This window comes from Eptesicus fuscus, chromosome 9, assembly GCF_027574615.1.
Source record: "Eptesicus fuscus isolate TK198812 chromosome 9, DD_ASM_mEF_20220401, whole genome shotgun sequence".
In the NCBI taxonomy this organism is placed as follows: domain Eukaryota; kingdom Metazoa; phylum Chordata; class Mammalia; order Chiroptera; family Vespertilionidae; genus Eptesicus; species Eptesicus fuscus.
Genome location: NC_072481.1, coordinates 11,003,696 through 11,025,354, shown reverse-complemented (window position 1 = coordinate 11,025,354; position 21,659 = coordinate 11,003,696). Strand labels below are relative to the sequence as shown.

The 21,659-nt window shown below is 51.8% G+C and overlaps 1 protein-coding gene across 3 annotated transcripts in view; it reads left to right on the top strand.

The window, feature by feature from the left end:
• The window catches only part of CAPZB (capping actin protein of muscle Z-line subunit beta), a 122,756-nt gene that overhangs the window by 92,794 nt on the left and 8,303 nt on the right, over positions 1-21,659 (top strand). For all 3 annotated transcript variants that reach the window (XM_008148144.3, XM_008148145.3, XM_028155465.2), the window contains exons 5-6: positions 10,928-11,069; positions 11,448-11,564. In XM_008148144.3, the coding sequence (XP_008146366.1) occupies positions 10,928-11,069; positions 11,448-11,564 (259 nt within the window). The remainder of the gene's footprint in view (positions 1-10,927; positions 11,070-11,447; positions 11,565-21,659) is intronic.

Genomic DNA, 21,659 nt, shown 5'->3' with positions numbered 1-21,659 from the left:
CTGATGGAGGGAGGGTGCCCAGGCAGGAGGCGCAGACGCCTCCCTCAGAAGTCTCCCATGCCACATGCCCAGGCCGGAGTGCCAATGGCGAGGATTTGGGCTTTGAAAGAAACGTGGACTTGATTCTCTGTTCTGCTTTTACTCACTGACTGACTTGGGGCAAGTACGTAAACTTTCTGAGCTTTGTTTCCTTACCTGTTTCAAAGGTGCCACTGTCCACCCTAGGGGCTGAGGGGGCACTCGGTGCGGTGCTGTCCCCGGGCTCCCCTTGCACTGACTCGCCCTGTCCACTGGGTGCCCTGCAAGCTGTCGGTATAATAGTGGACTCTCTTTTGCAGCAGTTATCTTTGTTTTTTGGCGTACTCTTATTAGGTTTACTTTTCAGTTACAGTTTCTTTTCAGTATGATTTTGTATCAGTTTCAGGTGTACAGCATTGCGGCGGTTATCATATGGACATCTTATTCTGTGCATTTTGTGTGTGTGTGTGTGTGTGTGTGTGTGTGTGTGTGTGTGTCTGTGGGGTTGGTTGTTGGGTGTGTCCAGAGTCCTCCTGGTGAATCACTGTGCCTCAGGTGGTCTCCGGTAACCGGGGTGAGATAGCAGGCTGTACATGTTGCCTGCAACTTTAGACAGCTGTGGGTGCTGAAGGTCAGGGCTCTGCTGCCAGCCCACAGCGAGACCGCACGTAAATCTCGATCTGGAAAATAGCGTGAAGTGGTTCCTATCTGCGGTGATGGGAGAGAGGGGACATCATCATTGCACAAATATTGTGGAGAATCTGCCATGCTCTGAGTACTTGTATGTGGTTTCCTTGGGACTTACACCCCCCCCCTCTTTGCCCCCCACGTGCCATTTTCTTTGGCTGCTTCTGCCCTGTCTCCTTTCAGTGCAGTGACTCTCCACCAGAAGCTCAGCACTGCCGAGTCCAGAGTCCTCCTGGTGAATCACTGTGCCTCGGGTGGTCTCCGGGAACCCGGGCTCAGCCATGTAACCTGGGGGGTCGGGGTCAGGGCATCCAGGTCGTGCTCCGAGCAGTGGCATTCACTTGGACGGTGGTCTTTAGAAGACCTTGCACTGCCTTCTTGAAGTGGTTCCCGGGTTGTGCGGTCAGCATTGTGTGAGTGGGACATGAGTGGTGGGGAGAGGTACATAGGCCCTTGTCAGGCCTGGGCTTTGGGTGCCATTCTTAATGCATCAGGAAGGGTCTGCAGGGCCCCAGGGGCACCCAGGACAGCTCTGATGTGCATCCTAAGAAAGTCCTCCATAGGCAGTCTGGAGGCTGGATTGGAGAGGCTGGGAGGGGAAGGACCCTGCCTCAGACTTCCCTTACTCTGGCTACTTAGTCTTAACCACGCTCCTACTCTGGCTGAGTGCGATCGCAGTTTAAGATTACCTAGTGCTTCCTGAGGCACTGCCAGAAACAACCAGGCCAGGCCCTTCGGCCTCCAGCCTCAGAGCCCCGCTGGGAAGTGGGCGAGAGCACTGAGCAGAGTGAGCATGAGGTAATGGGAGGAGTGATCGGGAACGCGCTGGAGCTGCATGAAACCTGGACCATTTGGTTTGGCACATTCCCCCTCACTCCCTGAGATCTCAGTGGCTCACAATGCACAAACCCTCTCCCCTCGCCCAGAGGTGTAGGGCCTCCTCCCAGACTTAAAGGTCCAGAGGATCCTGTGACAGGCACTGCTAGATGCACAGCTTGGCTCCAGGGGCGGTGGGGTAAAGACAGAGTGTTGTCTGGCTTTCAGATGGTCGGCAGTGTAATCAGTATTTGGGTTTTCACATATACTCTGTATCTTCAGCCACGCGCACAGAGGGCCTCTGATAACCCCGCCCTGCCTGCTGGGGACCCCGGCTTGCCACAGCCTATGGCTCATGTGAAAGTGCTGGGAGCACTTCATGGGGAAACTCAAGTCCTCCTCACTTTGTTGTTTTAATTGAACAGAGAGACGGGTGGAGGGGACCCTGTTAGCTTGGGGGGGAGGGGGGAGCCTGCTTCCTGCTCTCCCAGTGTGAGTTTCAGCTCTTGTGACCACTGTTCTTAAGCAGAGGTGTCTGCTCCAGTTTCAGGAGCCCATAAAGAGAGATGTAGACAAGCCTGCATGTATGTGGCCCCTGCCTGGAGGCTGGTGTGGGAGTGTCCGCTGCTGGTTGCCTTGGCATGCGCTGTCTGGTTTTATCGGCTAAAGAAAGTTAAATGGAGAACAGGAGTGTGCAGAAAACAAGTTTGTTTACAAACACGGTCCCTGAGTCAGCATCAGGGATTCTGATTTCTCCAGAATCTTGGGTTCCTATAACCATATGGAGCTGTCACGCTTTAGGTTATGCAGTTCCACGTGTTGGGGTGAAGACACCATTTGGAAGCCAGGAACATCTCCCTCCGGTGGTCAGGCTCCCGCCAGAGACCCTCTGCTCCCTGGCTGTTTGCCAGGCTGCTGCTGGCAGGTCCCTCTTTTGGGGGGAGCTGCTTTGTGGCAGGATCCAGATGGGTGGTCTTCCAGAGGTTCAGTCAGCAGGCCCCAGGTGCCTCACTGACCCTCCTTTTCAGAGTTCCCAGTGCAAGATACCCAGTGCCATGCCCCAGATTCCTGGCCTCTCCTCCTTTTCTTCTCCTCCAGCCGGGGCACTGTGTACAGTGGCCTGGTTGCATGTATGTGTTTAACGCACCTAAATTCAACCTCACAGGCTGAACCAGGGCCTCTTGGGGCCAGCCATACCCCAAGTCCAACCCCGACTTCCCACTTCTCAGCTGTGTGACTTGGGTGCATTCCTTCTTCTCTCTGGGTTTCGGCCTCCTTGACTGTAAAGTAGTGAATGCAAAGCCCCTGACCCAGAATGGGTTCTCTGAAATGGCAGCTCTTGGACAACAGTGATGGCTTTGAAATTCCAGAAGGCCTTGACCGTCCACATCCTCGTGAGCGGGGCTCAGCAGGACTGGCAGTGTGTTCACAGGTTCCAGAGAGGCAGAGCTGGTCGTGGTGGTGCTGAGCCACAGCCGGTTTGGTCAGCGCCCACAGCCAGACTGGTGGCCCCTGCAGCGGCACCTTTGTTTTCCAGAGAGGCCTTCATTATTTCTCTTCAAGTAGAAAACTAAAAACCTTGTAAAGAGAGGCTGTAAAGAGCTGCAGCCGCGGTCCAGATGTGCACTTGTAAGTGCAACTGGCATTAAAGTCGCACATGCCTGAGCCCGTTGGTATGTGTGCTCAGGGATTGCTGCACCTGTGTGTCTTGGAAGGCATTTCTGCAGAATACCTGTCCTGTGTCCATGGGCAGACTCCAGGACACGTTCCACAGATTGTGGTGAAAACAGCTGGTCTCAATACACAAACAAGGGTGGTTGGCTTTCAGCAGCAGATCTGGACGTGGCCAGCCCAAAGCCAAGTGTTGATCTTTTTCCATTTTGTGCGGAGCCAGCTTCAGCCCCCAGGGCGGGGCTGGGGGTATGGGACTGTGTTCCCAGAGCAAGCAGAACCTTGCTTCCCGGGCAGTTCAGGACGTGCCGAGTTGAGGAGAAGGAAGAAAATCTGCCTTTCTCAGCCCAGAGAGGACGACCCTCATGAAAACGAACGGCCACAGTGTGTGGGCCTGCTCTGTGCCAGGCTGCCTGTGCTCTTCCTAGTGCATCCCTGAGGTGGGGGGAGAACCCCCTCGTCCCAGCCCCTCGCAGTTGTGGCCGTCAGCCTGCCTTCTGGCTCTGTCTGTGGGCTTTTCTGAAGCGGTACCCATCGGCAGCACCCACATCCTCATGTTGGGCAGGGGATATGCTTAGCTTCTCGACAGTGGCCAATTTGGAGCCAACGGAAAGGAATGTTGGTCTACACTGCAAGGAAGCAGGCCAGGTTTTAGATGCCTCTCCAAGCAAATTGGAGATTTTTCTTTTTTCCTGGAGCAGAATTGAATTGTTCCCACCTGTGGATACCAGGTGCCTTGGTATGTTATAGGATGTTAAGGATGATCAGAAAAACAAACTACTGCTAGTAGCTGCTGGCGATTTTGTTTTCTTTTTTAGCTGGAAGGAAACAAAAAGGTATTGTCTTGGGGCAGAATCCCAGCTGCTGGCGGAATGGCTCTGCCCTGGGCTTTAACCTCCCTGTCTTTGCCATAAAATCAGACATCAGGCATGGGATGTTTGAACCAGTGCCCATATGACCTCCTGGTTATTGTCATGACAATTTATCACAGATCTCGCTATTACTATTTATGAGATCTTAGAAGCAAACCGACCACGTATGTGACAGAGGACAGAGATAGGAAGTGAGAATCTCGTGGGATCTTATGGCTTTGCACCTTGGAAGGGCCGTTTTCCTAGTGTGGCACTGGAGAATAGAGGGATTCATTGTTTTCGTTGCACCGACATTTAAATTTTTAGCCTGAACTCTGGCATTTTGGCCAATCCCACCTCATACGTATATTCTCCTCCCCCCCCCCCTCAGCCATCCTGGCAGGTCCCTTCATCTCCAGCCAGAATTGAGACTGTGGGCACTTCCCATCTTTGTACTGTCCCCCAACGTGAAAGAAGTGTTCAGACCAGAGCTTCCCAGTTGACCACCAGGTGCCCCCGAAGCCTCTCTCCAGCCACAGTATCTTTCTAGAAAATTTTGGAATTCTGAGGTTCAGAGAGCTGGTCCACACAGACGATAGATTGAAATGGTGAAGACCATGTCTGTGAGGACTGTATAAAACAGACTCGAGTGCAAAGTGATATGCCCGGCCCAGTATACCCAGTTCTTAAAAGTATAGAGTGTGGGAGACAATTTCATGACAACATAGAAGAAAAACTATTTCATTAGAGATGAGTGCAGGCTCCGTATGTGTCCGTATGACTGAGCGTGATTGCCGAGAAAGTGGCCGGTCTTGCGTTCCTGCATGGACAGGCAGCTCACTTTGAGGGTTGTGCTGGTTCGCTCTTAGTTGGGGCATTTATTTCTGTTCTCGTACCCTTGGGGAGGAGGAGGATAACCAAGGTATGGGGGCTTAAAATCATGTCTTTCTTACGAGGAATAATATCAGAACAAGGTCAGAAAAAAAGAAACCTCGGGGTTTATGTACGCCATCTGTAGATATTTAGAAGGACTTCATGAGGAAAGGGCATGCAGTTCTGGTTTTGTGTGTTTCCTGAAGGCAGTAGGTAGAAGTTTTTACTCAAGTCCAGCAAGAACTGTTTGAAATGTTCAGAAGGGAAATGGTTGCTTGGGAATGCAGTGAGTTCCTTGTCACTGGAGGCAGGTAAGCAGAGTTTTCATCCAACTTGGTTAGGCTGTTAGGAATCTGTGCTGTGGTGTGTCTGCCTCATACAGGCCCCGATGCAGCCCCCAGATCCTGAACAGTCAGAGCTGGGGGACCACATCAGTGCCAAATAAATATTCCTTGCCTTCCTCTTGGCTTTCTTTCTTTTTTTATATATATATATTTATATATATATTATATTTGATTTTTTTACAGAGAGGAAGGGAGAGGGATAGAGAGCCAGAAACATCGATGAGAGAGAAACATCGACCAGCTGCCTCTTGCACACCCCCTACCGGGGATGTGCCCGCAACCAAGGCACATGCCCCTGACCGGAATCGAACCTGGGACCTTTCAGTCCCCAGACCGACGCTCCATCCACTGAGCCAAACCGGTCTCGGCCTCTTGGCTTTCTTTAATGAAGCGACTGCACAAGAAAGCCCCTCACACTCCAGCATCTAGGGGCTCACCTTACAATGCTCTGTGCCTTGGCTGAGTTTGGGGTGACTACCTGTGCTCCGCACTGCAGATGTCACTGTGTTGCTGGAGGTCCAGGCCTCCTGGCCCTGTCCTGTGACGGCGGCCCAGCCCATTTGATGCTGAGAGACCACGTCTGAGGGAACCCAGGAAGGCCTGCTCCATCCCAGCAGGTCTGTCCTGGCTTTGGCTCTTTTGTGGAAGGTCATAGCCTGTGACTCATTAGCTGTAGGGGAACCTCTGTATTAGAAGCACAAATCCGGCTCTTCTCCCAGGAGACGGTTTGAAAAGCGGGACTAACGGCCAACTTCAAAGTCCGTTCCAGCCCATCTTTCCTGTTCCATTTGCAGCCCAATGTTGGCCAGGACTGAGAATTGGCTAATTCAGAGCCACAGCTCAGATTCCCGAAACAAGTTTCCATCCTAGGTCTCCTCGCATTCCTCGGCTTCAAACACTCCATAAAGCTTTGGGACACGAAATATTTTCTTTTTTCTTTTGTGAAGTAGGTCATTTTGAGTGTGAAGTACTATGTTTTCCCCTTCTTTTCCTTCGCCCCAGAAGTCCTGTGGTTGAAGAGTTATGGACGTAGAATCTGTACAGGTGACTGTGCCATTATTCAAGTGGAAGAGTGATTTTCAGGGAGAAACGACATAGAACTCTGAGAATTACTGACACATTAGGCTTTTAGTTGGTCCAAGTTCAGGGATCTGGCTGATGACAGAAAATAAACTCGACCAGATGCTTAATTGTGATTGTGCTGATAAATCGTCAGCCCCACCTGAGGGTCTGCCTTTTGCTCCTGGTTCATCCAGCACACAGGTGTCCCCTTGTGACTGATCTTTATGAAACCTATTATCTGCCTGTTGTCATTGACATACTATTTTTCAAATGGCAGGACTCATAGAACCAACCCAGAGTGGCCCCATCTCCTTAGTCCCAGCTATTGAATTCCCTGCAGTTCCCTTTGCCTTGGGAAATGTTCATGTTTACTGGGAAAGCCGAGAAAGCCACCAAGACTGTGTGTAGAACCAGTGTCACTCGGTTGAAATTCTCTTTCTGCCAGACCCCAGCCCAGTCTTACTCCGTTTGCTCCTGGAGTGACCTGTCATCCCCACTCCTGATGTTCCTGGAGCTTTCATGGTTTAAGACTTTACAAGGTGGCTTCTCCGCAGTGTCCCCGAAGACTGACTCTGTGGTGTCCAGCTATTGGTCACTCACCCTCTTCACCGCATGGTGGGGGGGATTCAGGCCTGAGAAAAGCCTGTGTTTTCCTGTTTGGGCCTCCACTTTTTAAAGATGTTCTCTGAGCTGCCCCTTTGACCAGAGACCTCACTGCAGGAGGAGGGCCTTCCCTCCTGAGCCCGAATCAGCCAGCCTATTGCCTCCCGCCCTCCTGGGGAGCGGGTGGAGCCAGGGCAGGGCCTGGTTAATTCCTCTGTAGCTGCTCTCATCGCTGGGGCACATGTGATCATTCATTCACGTTGACGTGCAAGGCCCAAGAGCGAGTGCTGGCGATGGTAGAGCCACCTTATTGAAATAGCATGTTAGCATTTAAACAATATTAATACTATTTGACTCATTAAATATACAAAGGCCAGTTAAAGTGCTTCCATGTGTGTGCTGTTAGTTCTGGCGGGCGACTCCTCAGATGGCTTTATGTGGTTTCAGACAACATTTTAGCACATTCTTAAAATACCCACAAAAGCCTTTATGTAAAAACTCGTAAATGTGACCCACATAAAAATTATTTTTTTTCCTGTTTCATGTCATGATGATCAAAGTACGGCAGGTAAGAATAAATTTTCAAAAACTTGTTGAGGTCCCTCTTTAATTAATGCGTCACGTGCAGAGCAAAGCCATAACCATGTAATGGGGGGCTGTCTGTGTGCCCCGCAGTCGCCTCACCACTGACTGCACAGCGGTCCTGACAGCACTTGTCGGAGAGGCAGGTCTTTCTGGGCGACTCCGCACCGGCCCTTCCTTCACCCAGCCCCTGCTCTCTCTGTCCTGGAACCTCGGGTTGAGACTTGCCGCTCGCAGCCGCTCACATCCCTGGAGATCCCTTTTGGTGGGTGGAATGCAAGTCCGTTCTTGAATGGTTGTGGTGTCGGGGCCCTACCTGCGGATGTCAGCACGTCCGCCTCGACGGGGAACGCCCGAAGGGGAGAGGGGCAGGCACAGTGAGATCCAAGCGTGATTTCTGTATTAAAAGTCAAATGGACTGTAAATTAGGATACTACCCAGTGGAATATGATCCCGGCTCTTAAAAACAATTACGGAGATCATGTGGCTCCATGGAGAAGCACTGAGGGTTCCGTGCCAAGTGAGGAAAACCCAACTCAGTGCAGTACCACTGCCGGGCTTTTATAGTTACATAAAAATTACGCATCTGGACAAAGACTGGAAGGGAATTTGGAAAAATCAGATTTATGGGATAAGTTGATATATGGTACTGTGGGCTAATTTTTAAATTTCCTTTTTTTATAATGTTGCAATAAATTTTTTTTACTTTGGGGAAACAGTAACCCACATGGAGGTCAGAGTTGAGGTTGCATTTTTACCTCCTTTGTGTCCAGCACTTTGAAATGTTGGGCCTGGTCAGCGTGGAGCTGAGCAAGCCAAGAAGAAGCTGCCCAGCGTGGGAGCTGGGCCATGGGAGGGACGTTGGACTGGAAACAGCCCGTTCCACCTTATAAAACATTCACGCTGCTGTTTTATTTTTCTAGAAGAAAACAAATCCAAGGGATGAGAGCGAGTGGGGTGAACTGTAGGCCACCTGGCGCATTTGAACTGGTCACCAGGTGGTGTCGGCCAGGGCTGTCAAGCCACCACGATCTCCCCTGGTTCCCTCCAGGACGGCCTGACCCGCTCTCCCCGGTCTCCCAGCACTCAGGGCATGAGCCTTTGACAAGGACAACACCAGTCTCTGGTTGGGGGCGTGCAGAGGATAGGGCCGTGAGCCGTGAGGGGGCGGAAGGATGGAAATGCCCACTGGGCTTCAAGCCTTCGTTCCAGGATGGCCAACGGAAAGAAGGAATTATCGGCCTGTCATTTTTGCCAGCACAGGAAAAGCCACAGTTTTTTCAAGTTGTTGGTTTTTCCTTTTGATGTGGGGCTGCTCTCCCTACAAGCAGACTAAAAGGGAAAACGGGGTGGGAGAACCCATCCATCTGTCACCAATAGGACGGTGTTCACAGGTCTGTGGTGGGCTGCTCCTCTCCTTCAGTAGAGTTGGGGTGCCTCCTAGTGAACTATGTATGAGCCAAGGGAGCCACCAAAATCCAGGAGAACAAGCCAGAAAGGCTCCCGGAGGCCCTGCTGCAAGCTCACCTGAGCACGTGGACTCCAGCTAAGACGTGACAGACATCTCCACCAGTCCCTGTGCGTGCAGCTCCCTGCAGGGCTGGTCCTAGACCGGAGCACTTGTCTGCTTCCCCTCCCTCCCATCCTAGGGAGGGAGGGGTGTGTGTGTGTGGTTTGAAAAGAGAATTGGAACAAGAGAAAAAAGTCCCTGAGGTTACCTGGGATGGTACTGAGCTCTGGGCCCCCACAGGTGTGTCTGTCTGTTCCCCTCATAGTACTACACTTCCCCTTTTCTGGAGCCAAACCCCTTCCTGCCCTCCATTGTTTGACTGACATGTAGCCTGGGGCTGGCATCTCCGGAGCCCTGGCGGGCCTGCCCTCACCTGCCTCCCATGACGTGCTGGGAGTGGCAGAGTTGTGAATTTCATTTGACAGCTTAATCACAGTGGATGGTGCGGGGATGGAGCAGTGGGGACAGGATGTGGTGGCGGCGGCAGCAGCGGGCGGGCCCCAGTCTGCCTGAGGAATCCTGGCGGGGAGGACTCTTGGGCGCAGTTAGAGCAAGAGGTTACACTGAGCCACCGCCCCTACAGCTCAGGCTGGAGGCTGTCTTCTGTGAGGTGGGGCTACTTCCTTGGTCTCAGTGTCCCCCGGTCACACTCTGCTGTATGCCACATACTGACCTCTGCACAAAAGTACGAAGAATTCGCCTATTTCTTCACCCTCATTCTCTAAGTATTAGCATTCACAGATGTGTTTACTCTTAGTACTTGTTTTATTAAAATTAATAGTAATCTTTGGTCAGGTATCTACTTTCCTATATTGTTTTTGTCTCTCAGCAGTCTTAAGGCCCAGTTCATACAGTTGGTGCCTGGTAGCCCTAATAAGTAGTTTTTGGGATGTGGGCATGAACGGAGCTGGTAACGAGGGGCTGGGGCTGGGACCCATGCCTGTCTGACCCGGGCCCACGCTCATTGCAGCCACACTGCCTGCTCGCTGTGCACATCTGAGGTCTGCTCACGTCTGAGGTTGCAGTCCCAGGATGTGCCTGCCACACCACTGAATGGGGTTAACGCGTCAGAGAGGCCACAGACTTTCTGGTAAAGAACGTGCTAGCCACCAGATGAGATTCAGCAGAATCTGGGGCGCTGCACATCAGCAGTGATCCATCCACCCGTGCTTTCTGAACTCCTCGGTCTGTACTCACAGCAGCCTGACTCCGTCGCGGCGCTGACTGCGGTCTAGCCTGGTTTTTTTTTCTCCTCTGGCCCTTTCTTTCCCTTGTGCATTTGATCTTAATTAGAAAGTTTTCCATATTGGCTCAGGCCTGAGGAGGGAGCTCCGTCCCTTGCTTAGCCCTTCATTCCTGGTTAGCGAGTTGCAGCAAGTTGTTCTGAAAGACCATAGAGGCCCTGGTGGGCCTAGGCTCTGGAAGGTTCTTGGTGAGGAAGCATTTGTTGCTCTCTTTTTTTTCCCCTCCTATTCTCCCCTGTAAAGTAGCCATCACAAAAGATAGGAATATCGGACGGTGATGGTGACTCAGTAGTAATGACCCAACTGAGGGTCACGTCACACACTTTGCTGGACCCTTCATCTGGGAGGAATCCGAAGCTCGGAGAAGTTTGGTAAACTTGACAAAGACCACAAAGCTGGAGTATATGGGAGAGTTCAGGCTCAGATTCATCTTGAGGACTCCTGAGCCATGTTCTTTCTGTGACCCCAAAAGGATGCTTTAATCCCACCCCCAACCAGTGGATGTTCAGGACACATACACGAATCAACCCTAGAACCATTGCAGGGAGGGTCCTTAATTCCAGACAGACACAGTGAACCTTTCCGAATGGCACCCCTGGGACCTGGGCTGATGGCTGTAATTTGACAACCTAGCATCTAATGGGCACATGGGCCTGTTTCCTGCAGGTATTTTGAAGGCGGCGTCTCATCTGTCTACCTCTGGGATCTGGATCATGGCTTTGCTGGAGTGATCCTCATAAAGAAGGCTGGAGACGGATCAAAGAAGATCAAAGGCTGCTGGGATTCCATCCACGTGGTGGAAGTGCAGGTACAGTTCCCCGGCAGCTGGCGGTGCAGGGCCTTGCAGACAGATGCCACGCCCAGCAGTGCAGCCCTGTTCTCTAGCAGATGCTTCTTGAAGAGGGGTACTGTGATACCTAAACCTGTTAATTCCTAAAAGTGCCCGAAGCCATTTGGATAAAGATAAGTCAAGATTGCAGTAGTCATTGATGGTAAAGATCCCAGAAGAACTGAATATACACGAGTGCAGATTCAGTCCCTTTAAAAGCCACTGGGGATTGGGAAAGGTAGTGTGGTGGTAATGTCTTAGGAAGGGGCATGTTAGGATCACCCTGAGTTCAGGAGCCACCACAGACTCCTCGGCCAGGGTTGTGTGCAAGGTTCTGATCTCTGTCTTGTCCCCCAGGAGAAGTCCAGTGGCCGCACCGCCCATTACAAGCTGACCTCTACGGTGATGCTGTGGCTGCAAACCAACAAATCTGGCTCTGGCACCATGAACCTTGGAGGCAGCCTTACCAGACAGGTAGAGTTGCCCTGCCCACAGGTGCCAGCTCAGAGCTGACTGTACATGGGGATGGGTGAGCAGTTGTCCCCACAGAGGTCCTAGGCCAGCCCCTGCCTGACACGATCGCCCCGTAGGCCTTCAGTGATTCCGAGAGTCAGTCACAGGAGGTGTCCTCTTTGGGTCAGGGTGTTTCCATTCAAGTGCTCCTGTGATGTTTAGGACACACCTACCTGCCGATAACATTTTAGAATGGGTTCATTTCTTAGTTGTGATTTAGGTCATATATTAGACTCTTGGTGACAAGTGACAGAAGTAAAACTCTGACTTAAGCAAAAAATGGAAACGAGTCAGCTCATATAACTGAGCAATTCAGGTTTCATTCAGCACGGCTGGGTCTAGGACGCAAATGATGTTGCCAGGACCCCATCCCTCTATGTGGTGGCTCCTGGCAGAATAGGTCTACCATACCCCAGAAGTGTCTCACTGGCCCGGTCATGATTGCTGGTCCATCCAGAATCCTCTCCTGAGGCCATGGCCAGACTTGGGTTGCGTGAGTATCCTTGGTATTGTAGATGGGAAAGGAGTGTTGATTTCCTAGAATACAGTGGAGGTGGGGATGGATGTGGGCAGGCAGCAGACATCGGACACTGATGGGAACGTGCTTTCTGCAGAGAGGACCGAGGGACACTATTGTGTAGATGGCATGGGCAGTCTGGAGAGTGACAGCAGAGAGTTGACCCAGATAGTTGGCAACAGGCTGCTGGGGACAGTCACCAGGGTCCCCCAAAAGGAGAGAAAAGGCTGAAATAAAAGCCTAAAAGGATCCAGAAGAGCAAGTGCCTGCTGTAAGCATCTGAGTGGGTTTACTGGCCTCCCCACTGGTAGTGATCAGTAACTGACAAGCCCGGTGGCAAGCCTGCTCTCTGCTCAGCGTCCCACCCCCAGCAGCGCTCCAAGGTGGAGCTGAAGGATATTCACTGCAATCCTCCAGTGTAGACCCACCAGGGCACTCTTGTTCACCTCATAAAGAAAAGATGAAAGCAATCAAAAGGCCACCTGAGTCACAGGATCTAGACATTGGGAGAGTTCAGAGGTCACTCCCAACCTGACAGGACACCTTCTTCTGCCCTGGGTGGGACCAGGGAGCCCACTGCTTTGGGGGACAGCTGTTCCTCTTACATCAGCCTCCATTAAAAAGGCAGCCAGAATGGAAGAACCTGTCCTCCAAAATGTGCCCAGGATTGCTTTGGCTGGCACCTCCATCCCATCTCCCTGTTCCATGAACCACTGAGGGTCCAGGGATTCCCATTCTGTTCTTGTGCAGCAAATCTTTTTTTTTAAATGAGATTTACATTTATCCTCACATTTTGTTTTTTATCCACTTTGCTGTGTCCATTATGTTGAAGCTTGGTTTCAGTGATCCAGGTGTTAGCTGTTCCTTCTGGCTTTGTTACTTGCACATTAACTGACTCTCTATCTTACATTAATTAGCTCAAGGCCAAGTTCAGAGCCCTCAGGCATGGCTACCAGAGACTTCCTTAGAGGAGGCATCGGTCTGATAATCATTTTTGTTAGGGTACTTTTTCAAGTTGAGCTTATTTAGCCAGCTGTAAATCCACTGTCATTAATTGTCAGATAAATGCCCTCTGAGTGTCTGTAGTTGAACACTGCCTGCTGACTCCCAGCTGGCTTCCTGTTTGGGTAGGACAGGTGATTGTGGGCTTGGCCATGGTTTCTCTCTCCTCGCTCTTGTCAGGTTCACCCCACGTGGGTACCACAGCCTCCTGGCCTCCTGTGCTGTGAGAAGCAGTGCTTCGCTCGTTTCCTATCTCTGTGCTCACGAGCAGCCCTGTCGGGCAGGTTGGCTCTCTTGTCTCCACTCACAGCCTGGTCTAGGACCAGCACTACATCGTTCAAGAGCTTGTCAGAAATGCAGAGATCTGGGCTCTACCCAGTCCTACCACATTGGGATCTGAATGTAACAGGATTCTCCCGGTAATTTATGTGCACATTAAAATTTTGACAAGTGTTACCCTTTTGGGTTCTGTACCCAGTTCCATTGTGGGGAAGGGTGTGGTCCCCATGCCCCCAGCAAGCTGTTCAGATATCAGCAGGGTGTCCTACAATTCAACTGAATTGTGACACTCCATGGAGACAGCCTCAGATCCCACAGGTTAAGGGCTTAGTTCTTCAAGACTGTCCCTCTCCCCCCACCCCGCCCCAGCACCTTCGGACACCAGTTGCAAGTGCAGATTGTCACCTGTGCTTCTGCTTGACTAGCTATAAATCGAAGGTTCCCACGACACCTTCCTTGGGTTCAGTTAATTTGCTAGAGTGGCTCACAGAACTCAAGAAACCCATTTATTCACTAGATTACTGGTTTATTACAAAGGATATTAAAGGATAACGAATCATCCGCCAGATGAAGAGATACAGAGAGGAAGGTCCTGAACAAAAGCGCTTCTAGCCTCATGGGGTTCGGGGCCCAGCATGCGACACTGGGAGCCATCTCGTTCCTATTCTGGAAGCTCTCCGGACCCCATCCTCTGTGGGTTTTTATGGAGGCTTTGTTACACAGACATAATTGATTAGCTCATTGTCCATTGGTGATTGATTCAACCTCCAACCCTTTTCCACCCCCTAGAAATTGGGGGACATTGAAAGTTCCACCCCTCTTTCGTGGTTGGTTCTGTTGTAGGTGTGTCTGAGTCAAGTGGGGGCTTGGACAGGAAGCTGCTGCCTCTCTGGAGCAGACATGCCTTTATGACTTCAGATGCTACTTCAGACATCTAAGCAGGTTTAAGACCCTTGTTTAAGGACCCAGGATGGCCCCGTCCCAGGGGGAGGCCTTGTTCCGTGTGGTAGGTGCTTATGTATAAAGGGAAGAGAGAGCACAGACAAGTGACACTTGGCCTCAGAGAGGTCAGTATTGGCTGAAAGCTAGCCTCCTTGAGAATACCCTAACGCCCTCAGGGGGAGCCCCTTCTGCCAAGATCAACTTTCCCATTCCCCATCTAGTAGTTTCCAGCTTAATAAGGATTCCTTTTAACTTCAAAAATTTATTTTAGCCCAAGCCGGTTTGACTCAGTGGATAGATAGTGTGTTGGCCTGTGGACTGAAGGGTCCCGGGTTCGATTCTAGTCAAGGGCACATGCCTAGGTTGCGGGCTTAATCCCCAGTAGGGGGCATGTAGGAGGCAGCTGATCAATGATTTTCTCTTCTCCCTTCCTCTCTGAAATCAATTTAAATAAGTAAATATATATATATACATATATGTATATATCCTATCTAATAAAAGAGTAATATGCAAATTGACATTACCTCTGCTATACCCACAAGCCATGCCCACCAGCCAATCAGGAGTGAGTATGCAAATTAACCCAACCAAGATGGCTGTGGCCATGGAGTGAGCAGGAGGCTTGGGTTTCCCCGGCAATGGAGGAAGCGAAGCTTTCTGCACACCCTGGCCAGCCCAGGCCTCCACTGAAGGCTACAAAGTTTCAATTATAGAAGATAAATAAATACCAACAAAAATGGCTGCAGCCACGGAGCAAACAGGAGGCTTGGGTTTCCCCGGCGATGGAGGAAGCCAAGTTCCTGGCCTGCCCTGGCCTCTGCTGAAGGCTACAAAGTTTCAATTATAGAAGATAAATAAATCCCAGATACCAGGGCCTCCACTTGGGTCTCCGGGGGGTGTGGCCAGCCTGCAAACCACCACAGGCCCCTCACCCAGGCCACCCCACACCTTAAGGGAAACCCAACCTGATCCGGGACACCCTTCAGGGCAAACCAGCTGCCCCCCACCCATGCACCAGACCTCTACCCTATCTAATAAAAGAGTAATATGCAAATTGACCATCACTCCAACACAAGATGGCTGTCCCATGTGGTCAAAGATGGCTGCCCCCATGTGGACCACAAGATGGCCAGCAGGGGAGGGCAGTTGGGAGGGATCAGGCCAGCAGGGGAGGACAGTTGTGAGCGATCAGGCCAGCAGGGGAGGGGAGTTGGGAGGGACCAGGCCTGCAAGGGAGGGCAGTTGGGGGCTATCAAGCCTGCAGGGGAGGGCAGTTAGGGGTGACCAGGCCTGCAGGGGAGGGCAGTTAGGGGTGACCAGGTCTGCAGGGGAGTGGTTAGGGGCTGATCAGGCTGGCAGGCAGAAGTGGTTAGGGGTAATCAGGAAGGCAGGCAGGTGAGCAGTTGGGAGCCAACAGTCCTGGATTGTGAGAGGGATGTCCTAGTGGGATCGGGCCTAAACGGGCAGTAGGACATCCCTCGAGAGGTCCCAGATTGGAGAGGGTGCAGGCTGGGCTGAGAGACACACACCCCCGTGTACGAATTTCGTGTACCAGGCCTCTAGTATATATATAAATTTTTTTCAATAAGATAATAATTATACTTTTAATAGCCGTCAATAGAAAACATATATGCCAGAAAGGCTACATTTAGTAATTGTTTAAGTGAATTTGTATTTTAGTCTCTAAAGCATCTTCATGTGTTTGAAAAATCGTAGTGCAAGGCAAATGTGTTGTCAGCCAGCCTGCCTGGGATGCTTATTGGAGCCTCCATGCAAACCCTCCACTGCCTCTGTTGTGTCACAGGGCCTGAAGCCACAAGGGGTCTTGGGGGTCCCCTGCTCTGGCCTCTGGGCAGGGTTGTCGGCCTGCCATCTCAGAACCAAGGCTAGTGCTCCCTGGGGCAGAGCCCATCCTTTTGCAGGGAAATGGGCCCCTGTCTTCCAGGAACCGTTGACTAGGGAGGGGTGGCTGAACCCCTAGGCAGCCAGCTCTACCACAGCCTGCCTGCCCCACACCCTGCCACCTGGGCAATGGTGGAAAATCCTAAATTTGTATCCGGAGACTGTTTCCTGCATCACTTACCGCTCCGAACTGTTTATAATTCCACCCGGTTTACAGTGACCTGGACAAATATTTAATCCTCAGTCTTCCTAATAGCTTAAATCAGAGCTGTCAGCCATGGCCAGGCCCTGGTTCCGGCTTGCCGTGAGCAGTGCCTCCTGCCAAGCCAAACACAAGCCTGATGAGTGGCTGTCCTCAGCACACCGGTCCGGGCCACGGCCTTGTTTGGATTGCCTGTGCTCTTGGGCTTTAATGAGGAAATTCATGCTTCTGTCATCATCCTAACGGCCGGTCACATAACTCATCTGAGGTGCATTAAAGCTGGGGCTGGTTTCCAATGTAAGTAACTCGAAAAGGAGGGGCAGGGAAGCAGGGAGAGAGACGAGTCTAAGTTAATGATGCGCAGCTTCTGAGCAAACGGGAAATGCGGGCTGTGGGTTAGCCATGTGTCCCAGATGAGCCTTGGAGAAATGGCGTGGTTGCCTTGGATGGGAGATGAAGGGGTTTTAGTGATGAGGAGGGAACATGCACGGTTATGCAGGCTGCCTCCTTGGATAAGACTGTAAGCAAGGTAGTTATCATTCTCATTTAACTGGTGAGGAGACTGAGGTTCAAGCTGTTAAGTGATTTTCCCATAAGGGTTTATCTAGTAGGAGGCAGTCAGGATTTGAACCCAGATTTGTCCTCCTAGGAAAAAAAAAATAGGCTACTTTCTACCACACTACCTTTTTTGCTCCTAATCTGTCCACTGTGCTTGGCCTTCGGTTGATTGCTAAATGAAGGCTTGCACAGGAATGCGTTGAGCAGTCCGCTCAATGTAGACAGGACACTACTTTGTGGGTGCCCCGTGGCATTCTGTCGGCAGCCCCAGAAACGGACACCGAGAGTGGGGCCAGAGCTGTGGGGTCCCATGCAGGGCTCCAAGCTCCCTGGGGGTGTGCTCAGCACCATCGCCCTGTGGGTGCCTCCTCCATTGGAGTCTCCTGTAGGAAGTAAGTTGACCAGATGAGACACAGTCATCACCAGGGGTAGTGAGAAGGGTTTTACAATTTTTAGGTGAGGAGTGATCTATGTTTTCAGAAGACGGCGCTGCTGGCTGACACGGGTGGTTAGCAGGAGGAGGAGGCTCTTCAGGTTGTCCAGGAGAGATGACCAGGGCCTGGATGGGGGCAGCCTCAGGGGGGCTGGAGGGGACAAGCCTGTGGCCAGGAGTCAGTGAAGGAAGTGGTGTCAGCCTCAAGGTGGGAAATAAAGGGCAAAGGCAGGGGGAGTAGAGAAGGAGGGCAGGTCGGGAGAGTTTTGGAGTAGAGTGTTTGAGGCTCGGTGCTCCCAGGATGTGGGCCATGGGGATCAGATGGGGAGTCTTCCTCACATCAGTCCCTCCATTAAGCCCTCTGTGCAGTTTCCCAGGCCTCGGCTTTTCCTCCGGAAACTAGGCCTCATTACAGCCACACACTCACTCTCATCCCGTGTGAATCAGGAAAGACACCAACCCCTGAGACGGAGGGGCCACTGAGCAGCAGCACAGGGCACCTGAGCCTCGGTAGCAACACAGCCTGAGTCACCCTCCTCTGGGCATGGCGCCCAGGCACCCCCTCGCTTTCCTGCTTCCCATGCCCCATCTTGAGAAGGGCTGTGGCATAGGCTCAGCGCAGCTCTCTTCAGCATCCCCTGCTTCCCCGGGCATTGCAGGCCTTGCCCAGTCCCTGCTTTCTCAGGTTAGATGCCTTATGGGAGTGCAGTGAATGAGATGGAAAGCTGCTCTCACCGACTTGCTTTCTTTAAATTGTTGGTCAGTTTAACAATAACATGTACTTGAGGCCTAACCGGTTTGGCTCAGTGGATAGAGCGTCGGCCTGCGGACTGAACGGTCCCAGGTTCGATTCCGGGCAAGGGCATGTACCTTAGTTGTGGGCACATCCCCAATAGGTAGTGTGCAGGAGGCAGCTGATCGATGTTTCTCTCTCATCAATGTTTCTAACTCTCTATCCCTCTCTCTTCCTCTCTGTAAAAAAATAAAACATTTAAAAAAAAAATAACATGTACTTGAGCTGCATTTCACACCTGGTCATGCCATACCCCAGCAGGCTCAGACCAAGTGCACCCCAGGCCAAGCTCCCTCTGTACTCCGTCTCCCCGACTTTGGCCTTTTTTTCCGCTGCCCCCAACAAAAGATGTCTTTTAGGGATGTCAGCTGGAAAGCGAGGCAGATAGATAAAGTGTTTTGGCAAATCCCTGCAGCTGTGGGAGGAAAGTGAGCAGCAGTCCTTGGGGAAGCTCATCACAGCCAGATGGTGCCATCCTGCCAGGCGAGGAGGGCGGCAGGTGCCCTCTGGCAGACTGCCACCTGGGCCCCACTGGGAAGGCTTGCACGCCAGGGACCAACCTGTTGAAAAGGAAGTTGTACTAAGAGGTCACTTGGTGTGACAGCTGGAGACGTGGGAAAGAGGCAAGACCATAAATCTCTGGAAAGATGCAAGTTTCCGATCTCGGACAGTCCCTGCAGATGTTCGTTTGATATTTTTTTCAGATTCTAAATATTTAGGAACGAAGGTGGAATGTTTTGCTGAGTGGGGAGGTTAGGCCAGTCGTTTGCAAGCTGAGCTCTTCCTACTCAGCAGTAGGCACCCCGTGATGTATCTTGAAGCAGTAAAACTCCCGCAGAGGCGCCTGCCCGAGTGTCACGCAGGGACATCCTCTTTGACTCGTGCTTGGCAGTTAGGCAAGGCGCTGCTTCAGCAGGGGGAGAGGTTCGCGGCCTTCCTTCCAGGTGTAGGGGACAAAGGGGGGCCAGGCCAGGCGAGGGAGCTTCAGGGGGCGTTTGCTGCCTGCGGGAGGCACAGCTAGCTGCAGCCCCATGCACTCTTGGTCTAGGAGGGGCACAGGGCTCAGGTGGAGCTGCATCAGCAGCGTGGCCTCCAGGACTGGTTTGGTGCTGGTTGGATGACCTTGGGTGGGTGACCTAGCGCCTGGTTGAGAAGGAAAGCTGGCATGAGACTGTGAAGGCTGACAGGAGAGGAAGGGACCAGAGAACCCAGGGGCTTGGGGGGAAGGGGCAGAGGAGACAAGGATGGACACTGGAGTTTCCGAGCTCTGGATTGTGATTTGTCTTTGATTTTTCTTGTAAAGAACATGGATAAGTTAAGCAAGCAGTGTGTTCTCATGGAAGAAACAGGTTTCAGAATCATCCAGATCTTGGTTCAGATCCAGCCATGTGGCCGGGACAGACCACTTCCCTTCTCTGAAAGTCAGCATTTTCACCATAGAGCTAATAATGCCTGTTTGGGAAGATTGTTTTAGATTAGAAATACAAAACCATTTTGACACATGGTTTATGGTCAGGGGATAATAGCTACTATTGCTACTACCACACAGCTTGCAAGCAGAGACATTGCCATCTTCCACAATATACAGTGTTAGGCTCAATTAAAATTGTCCGAAACCAGGCAGACTGATCCTTCCTTGAGAGGCTGGCCACTGTCTTCTGGCTTGACAACATGTTCAGTGCTGGCCTGCAGCCCCACTCTTACCCGGCACAGCTCAGGAACCAGAGCGACTCCGCTGGCTTCTGCCTAGGAGCCAGGACCAGGCAGTCCTGGGAATGAAGCTGCCATTCTGCCAGGCACCGTTCTGGGCATGGTGCATATATTAGCTCATTTAGTGTGCGCCCTAGACAGGCCAAGGCCCTCACGCCTTGGGCCTCCAGATGAGCTATGGACCTGGGTGGGGCTGGCTTTCTTCAGGGCCTCACCCTCCAGGTTGTACTCACTGAAAATTGCCACAGGGCAGCAGAGGCGCACAGCCTGCTTTCCAGGTCTGGCCTGTGTCCTTCCCGTGTCCAAGCCACGGAGAGGAGAGGGCCTTCCTAGGGCGAGAGGCTGGCCCCTGACTTCAGACTCGGTTGGAATCGCCTCTCGGAACATCTGTGCGACCACAGCACATAAAAATGTTTTCTTCTGGCAGCCACTTTCCTGAGGATGTAATAATATATGCATCGCACAAATAGTTCTATTTTCGGTGGGTCAGCATTGCCAGAAAGCCGATCCTGACCAGGTGTTGAGGGATTCGGCAGGGCTGTGAGCAAGGGGGTTGTGGGAACATGTCTGTGTGCCAAGGCCTCTGCCCACCCCTCACCCACCTTCTTCTGTCTGGTCCCTGCCGGGCCTTTTCCTTGGGCTCAATTCCTGGCCACAACTTAGGAGTCAGTCTACTCCTGGGGAGACCGGGCCTGCTCATCTTCCTTTCCCTTCCAACCCTCCCACCTGTTGTACCTTTGGGTGTCCAGTGGCTTCAGCCTTTCCTCTCCAAGAGGTTTGATTGGTCACGTGGCTTTACTGACCCTGATGGCCCATAGCCCTTGGCCAACAGTCCTTGCCTCACTTTGTACTCTTGGTGCTTCTTAAAGGGACTCTCCATGAGGAATCTGCCCTCTGCGTGGAGCTGGGGAGGGAGAGAGATGCTAATGTGTGAAAGGAGGGAATCCATTTGGGCCACACCCTCTCTGAGCAGCCCTTGGAACCATTTCCAAGTTGGGGAGAGGACACACAGTCCCAGGGTGTTGGCATCCAAAAATCCATTTTAAAAGTGGGTAGACCGAAAAAAAGGTAGTCAGAGCTCTGTCCCTCCTGCGGAGTGTGCTCCTGACTCCCATTCAGGGAGTCACAGGGTTTGGCTGAGGGCAGATGATGTTCCTGCCAGATGGGGAATTTATTAAACCAGAAAGGTGGGGAGTAGCTAACACTTTTAAGTTCATGGGCTCTCTCACTTCTGTTTTGTGAGGATCGAGATGCCCCAAGATCATTGGCCAGAGAGCCTGGGACAGTTCCAGGCCCCGTGCTGGGGGACAGAGGCGGTTGTTCTAGCACTCCCTTCCTCTTTTCCATTTGACCAATTCTCACCAAAACAGTCTTGCCAGAACAGACATCTTTGCTCTGCAAAGATTGTCTCATATCTTCAGGAGAGCCTTGCAAGGCCATGGGTTCTAGACTGGCACTACCCTTCTTATAGCATCTTTGACAAGGCACCCCATTTCTCCCCAGCACTCCAGTGACCTGGGGCTTGTTGCTTTGTGAGCAGGTGCTGCCATCTGTGACAGACAGCTCTGTCATCCCATGATGTTCCCTTGCTGCACTTGGCAGTGACTTGGATTGGATCTGCTCCCCCTGTCCACTGCTAGGATCCTCCAAGTCCTTCCTAGCTTGAAATATCCCCAGTTCTTTCTCATTTCTTGGGTTCAAGGTATTTAAACCTTTTA